This window comes from Passer montanus, unplaced genomic scaffold (assembly GCF_014805655.1).
Source record: "Passer montanus isolate IOZ18808 unplaced genomic scaffold, ASM1480565v1 scaffold4, whole genome shotgun sequence".
Classification (NCBI taxonomy): domain Eukaryota; kingdom Metazoa; phylum Chordata; class Aves; order Passeriformes; family Passeridae; genus Passer; species Passer montanus.
Window position 1 is genome coordinate 11759319 of NW_024368818.1, and position 6072 is coordinate 11765390.

A 6072-nucleotide genomic window follows, 5' to 3' on the forward strand; every position below is an offset into this window, starting at 1 on the left:
GGGCAAAAAGAATCCAACCACATTCAAATTCTCTGTAGGTCAAGAGAAAGTTTGTTTTTGATTTTGTTTGAAATTACATTTTTCCGACACCCAACTTCAATAAATGCACCTTTTGATAGAGAAAATAACTCAGCACAGCGTCTCCTATGAAAATATTTTTCTCCTGGCAGAACCAGGTTTCATGCCTAACCTCAGATGGTCTGACTACTCTGAGAACAATCAGCCACTTTTATTTATTAAACGAACACAAAAAGACATTCATTCTCTTTAAAAAGCAGTCTTCTTCAGCCTTCATAACACAGACAACAGAATAAAAAATAGGGCAGTTTTGCACTACTTTGTTTAATTTTATTGAGTGTCAATTTATATAATTATTATAAAGTTTATTCATTCTACAAAGATCAAGACACCTTACAGTATAAAATTCCCTGAGATACAATATGCAATTTGAGGGAATCACATAATTCTCTATTCCATTTACATCATAACCAAAATGTAATGGTAATTCTTCTTCTTATAAAACCCAGAAGACAATGACCTTCCTTTCTCTCCCTCCACCCCAATATTTTAAGGCATGGAATAAAAACTTCTCTAAAATGTATTCAAGGAAACTTTTCTACAAAAAATAGGAAACAGCTTTCCCCAATTTTTACAACTGGATTGTATACATCATCTGCAATGCCTTGGTACCCAATGTACAAACCAGTTCATTCAGGCAAACTTTATATTTATCATTGAACTAGAGCTCTACAAAGTGCATTACAAAAGCCAGTCCTTTGCCTCTAACAGTACACTATTAGCTCATGGTGAGGATGACCAAAAACCAGAGATCTATAGAAATTCTGTAACACTGACTTCAGCAGCCATAGGCCTGGGCTCAGTTTCCTCCCAAATGGAAAGCCACGAATTTGCAACATCCATGTAAGAATGATGAAATTAGAAAAGACTTCTGTTCTCCCAATGCAAGTGCTCTGCAATAACTGCTATACATCTGCAGTTTTCACCATACAGTTCTTGAAAATCCTCAATGCACAATTTACAAATACTGTGCAATTCTGACCACTTTACCCAAATGATACTTTCATTGCTTTGTAGCTCTTTTCTGAATTTCACAAAAATATTCCCTCAAAGATTTCAACTCTTTTTTTTAGAGAGGCTGAGAAGGAAATTAACGTTTGCAATCTCTGGAAATTCCCATGCTCCTGCAGCCTGATCTTCTGCATGTGGCATTACTAATGATTACACAGAAGAACCGTGTGCCTGGAAACTTTCACAAAATGCTAAAAAAATTAGGAGGACTGAAAAAAATGCACTGGCTTCAGCAGACTGATAAAAAGTAGTGCAATCTTAAATATTATTCCATTACTTTTAAGATTGTGGTTTTTTATACAGTTCTGCAAACTCTGGTAAAAACTGAACAGAAAAAAAATACTATACATTCATCCTGACACTTGGGTATTACTCTTAATACTATACCTTATTGGAGTTTTAAAAATATCAAACCCAGTATTATGGGAGTAGTAACTACTGATAGAAAAACAGATTTCCATGCTATGAAGAACACTCTTTTACTTTAAACAATCACTTTATACCTCTTGGAGTGAAAGTGCAGCATTAGGAATCATCCCTACTATATCCCACATTGCATAGATTGTTTTCACTCCCTTCCCAGTAAATATTCTACCCATGCAATATGGATAGAATAATATTCTACAGCAACTCTGGCACTGACAACAAAAAAAGTTCATCAAGTACTTTCAGCCAATCCTCTTTGCACAAAAGCAGAAGGGAATAATTGGGGAACCCTGCAAGATCTGAACTGGTAAAACTGTGCAAATTATACATCAACTTCATTATTATTAGTTTTTTCCCAATAATCCCTGGCTCCGTGCTTACCTAATCATGGGGAATCTCTAACTAGAAATAAATTGCAGTAGACTGCCAGCTTATACACCTTAAAAGCACTCATCCAACATCCCATACTGCTTAAATCAAATCTAATCCTTTCCTAACCTAAATATGACTCACAAATGCCAGCGAGGCTGCCCGTTCTGATGCCCATCTTTTATTTGCAACTGACTTTCTTCTTCTCCCACCTGTTCTGTGCCCATGATTTTATGGTGAATGACGTCTCTGAGTAACTCCATGGATTAAAAAGCAGCAGAATGAATACCTTATTCACATGGGCAAGTCTCTTGTAGGTTGCCATTTTTTTGCCACCAAACTTCACAGCGGAAAAGACAGGGAGGCTGAGCTCGGCAAGGATGTGTAATTGTAACTGAATTTTCTTTCTGGCTTTGGCTGAGCAAGATTACATGTAACCAAAAAGTAACATCCACATCCACTACTAGGATGGCTCCAGCAAAATGTGGGAGTCTAAAAGGGAATAACTACTGTAAGTGTTCCTGACAGGCACCGAGCAAGGGAGTTCCACCTTAAGAACCTATTTATTGATTAAAAAACCGAGCCAAAAAAAGACCTCAAAACAAAAGGGAGAAAAAATAGTAAATCCTTCCTTTTTTATATTATTTCCTGACACAATCTGTATTTTACCAACAATGTAGATCTTATTCTCTACAGTAATTTTCTTTCTGAATGGAAGTGATTTGGGAGTTTGGGGATTTTTTGGTAATTATTAATTTTAAAACAACAAAACAACATTCTGACTAGTCTGTTCTCCAGCAGAATTTTTTAAAATGCAGGCCAAAAACCAAGAGTTGCTACACAACAGCACTGTCTACTGATACTTGAGAAAAAAAGTTAGCCTTTCAGTATATATATTCAATACAGTAATAAAACCCCTGCCATTCTAAGCCTTTCCCTGCATTTTCCTGCATGGAAATAATTTTGCAGAGAAAAACATGCAGATACCTGTAAACATTTTCTAATTCCTGAATAAAGGAAGGGTGGAAATGTTCTGACTTTCTTCCCTACAGTCTGTGTTTTCCTGTACTTAAAGTTCTGCTCTACTCTCACACAGGATAACCATGTCTATGGTTCCAGCAGGTAGTAGGAGAATACTTTACATCACCTGAGCTGTTTGTCCACTCAGATTCAGCCCCCTCCATACACTTTTTCCTAAATGGAACAATTATTTGGTTCAAAGCATTATTAACTGGCTGCTGCAATTTCAAGCATTGCTAAAAGGTGCTACTGTATCATAAGATCCTTACATTCAACGCTTGCGGCTCAGAATTTGTCTGTAAATAGCTTTCACACGCATAAAAAACAGCTGAAAACATTCATTTTTGTCTTAGTATTACAGAGAACCAGCACTGATCATGTATCTTCTGTGAGGAGAGGGAAGTTTCATGCTCCAGGAAGCTGTCATAGCCGCCAAAATTGGTTTCAGCTGTACAGCTGAGGAATTTGGCATCGGATATTTACGTTGAGCTGTGCAGAAATTTAAAAGTTCTGTAACTGTGCAACTTCTGGAAATTTAACTTTGCTCTTTAGGAATCATCTGGCAAAATGTCTCTTGGCGCCTTCATAATTTTCTCTTTAATAAAAATCTTTCTTTTGTAGGCTTTTCACTGCTTGTTTTCCTGTACCTGTGTGCTTCTCCAAGTGATGCCAGTCTCCTGTGGCTAATGCCGACTACCTGGGCTAATGATCTCTGTGAGACCCATCCTTCCTGACACCTTGGCACTTGGCCCAGGCTGTCCAGCAAGCCTCATCTTCCAGGAACATCAGCTTTCAAACCAGCTGGCAAGATTTTGAACAGTCTTGATTTGATTCCCAGCTGTCCGAACAGCCTCGCAGACCTTGCAGAAATGCTCATCCCAGAAGGACGTGACGTGGACTTCGTACTTCTTCCTCCAGGCAAAGTACCGCCTGTAGTTGGGTTTGTTTTTATCGAGGAATTTCAGGTAGGTGGCCAGCAGCCGGGGGCTGGGGAAGTCGTCCACGTGGATGAAGGAATCGGGGGGGATGAAGCGCTCGTAGTTGGCCCTGCGGGGTCCGAGGACGACGGGCACGGCGCTGGCGGAGAAAGCGTTTCTCCAGAGCTTTTCGGTGATGTAGTCGGTGTGCTGGGAGTTCTCGAAGGCCAGGTAGAACTTGTAGGCTGACACGGTCTCCACCAGGCCGCCCTCGGCCAGCGCCAGCCCCCGCGCCCCGTACACGTCGATGGGCAGGTGCTCCTTCAGCTGGCGGTAGTAGCGCACCCGGGCGTGCTCCTCGTTCCAGTTGCTGATGACCCAGGCCACCAGCCGCGTCTTGCGGGGCAGGACGAAGGGCCGGGGCGCCGGCGGGGCGTAGAGGTACCCGTAGGGCACGAACACGTCGGAGTCGCGGCGGTAGGACATGGTCCAGTTGAAGAGCCCGGCGAGCCCCCGCAGGCCGGGCGAGTGCGACGGCGACTCGAAGTTCATCCACACCCAGCGCTGGCGCGGGGGCCGCGGCGGGGCCCCGCGGGGCAGCCCCTGGGCGCCGTGCCGCGCCAGGTCGCGGTGGTGGAACAGCACCGCCTGCGCCTCGCCGAGCCGGCTGCGGTCGGCGCTCAGGCGGCAGCCGCTGATGTTGTAGCGCCGCCGGCAGTCGGGCAAGCGCCGCGGGCGACCGAAGGGCTCCCACCACAGCAGCACGGTCACCGGCTCGTCGTCCGCCCGGGCCGGCTCGGGCAGCGCCGAGTACAGGGCGAGCGCGGCGGCGGCGGCGCCCAGCAGCCCGGCCGAGCGCTGCCGCTCCGCCTGCGGGGAGAGCGCTGCTCGGGCTCCCGGCGGGCAGCCGCGGAGCTGCGGCCCCGGGCCGCTCGGTTGCTCGTGCCCGACTCGGAGCCGCAGAGGGAATTTGTGTCTCCGCACTCGGGAGGGATCCCCGGTGAGAGCCGAGGCCCCAGCACGCACGGGAAGGGTTGAAGGGACGCTCACAAGGGTTGCCGCCCCCAGGCACCTCTGGTGGGTTGACCCCGGCTTGGATGGTAATCACAGCTTTGTCTGTGCCTTCATCAGCAAGGCAGAGGAGAGAAAATACAAGGAAGGGCTCTCTGGTCCACCTAAGGACAGGGAGAGATCACTCAGCAGTTACAGTCACGGGCAAAACAAAACCGATTTGGGGAAATTGACTTAATTTCTTGCCAATCAAATCAGACTAGGGTAATGGGAAATTAAACCAAAACTGAAAGACACCTTCTCCCCACCCCTCCCTTCTTCCTGGGCTCCATGCCACTCGCAACTTCTCTGCCTCCTCCCCAGCAGCGGTGCAGGAGGATGGGGAATGGAGGCTGTGGTCAGTTCATCACATCGTGTCTCTGCTGCTTCTTCCTCCTCAGGGCAAGGACTCCTCATACCCTTCCCCTGCTCCAGTGTGGGTCCTCCCACAGCAGACAGTCCTTTGAACTTCTCCAACGTGAGTCTTTCTCAGGACCTGCAGTTCTTCATGAACTGCTCCAGTGTGGGCCCCTTCCACAGAATGCAGTCCTTCAGGAAAAGCTGCTCCAGTGTGGCTCCCCAGTGGGGTGACAAGTCCTGCCAGCAAACCTGCCCTAACGTGGGCTTCCTTTCTCCACGGGGGCACAGATCCCACCAGGAACCTGCTCAGCAGCAGAGTGTTCTATGGGCATCCACCTGCTCTGCCATGAGGTCCTCCATCCAGGAACATCCTGCTTCACCATGGACCACGGGCTGCAGGGGACTCGCTGCTCCAGCCCTGCAGCACCTCCATCCCTTTCTTCTGCACTGACTTTGGTGTCCGCTCTCACATATTTTCATTCCTCTCTTCTCTGGATGTGGTTGCTTCTGTGCAGTAACTTTTTTCCTTAGATACATTATCCCAAAGGAGCTATTGCTATCACTGATGGGGTCAGCTGTGGCCAGCAGTGGGTCTGTCTTGGAGCTGACTGGAATTGGCTCCACTAGACATGGGGGGAAGTTTCTAGTGCCTTCTCAGAGAAGCCACCCCTGTCACCCCATCACTACCAGACCTTTGCCACACAAACCCCATACATGAGCACATCTGGAGCACAGGGCAGAGGGCCACAGGGGGAGGAGAGCCCTGCCGTTCACATCACGAAGGCAGGCACGGTCTCAGGTCTCCCCTGCCCTACTGCCCATGAGAAAGCAGGAGTGCTCT

The 6072-nt window shown here is 47.0% G+C and overlaps 1 protein-coding gene across 1 annotated transcript; it reads right to left on the reverse strand.

Moving 5' to 3' along the window:
* Positions 1-336: 336 nt before the first annotated feature.
* On the reverse strand, positions 337-5664 carry FUT4 (fucosyltransferase 4). The gene is made up of 3 exons (XM_039718706.1): positions 5612-5664; positions 4872-4996; positions 337-4804 (listed from the first exon to the last, which is right to left on the reverse strand). Exons 1-3 carry the CDS (start codon positions 5662-5664, stop codon positions 3690-3692), a joined length of 1293 nt encoding a protein of 430 aa, XP_039574640.1. The 3' UTR covers positions 337-3689.
* Positions 5665-6072: the final 408 nt, after the last annotated feature.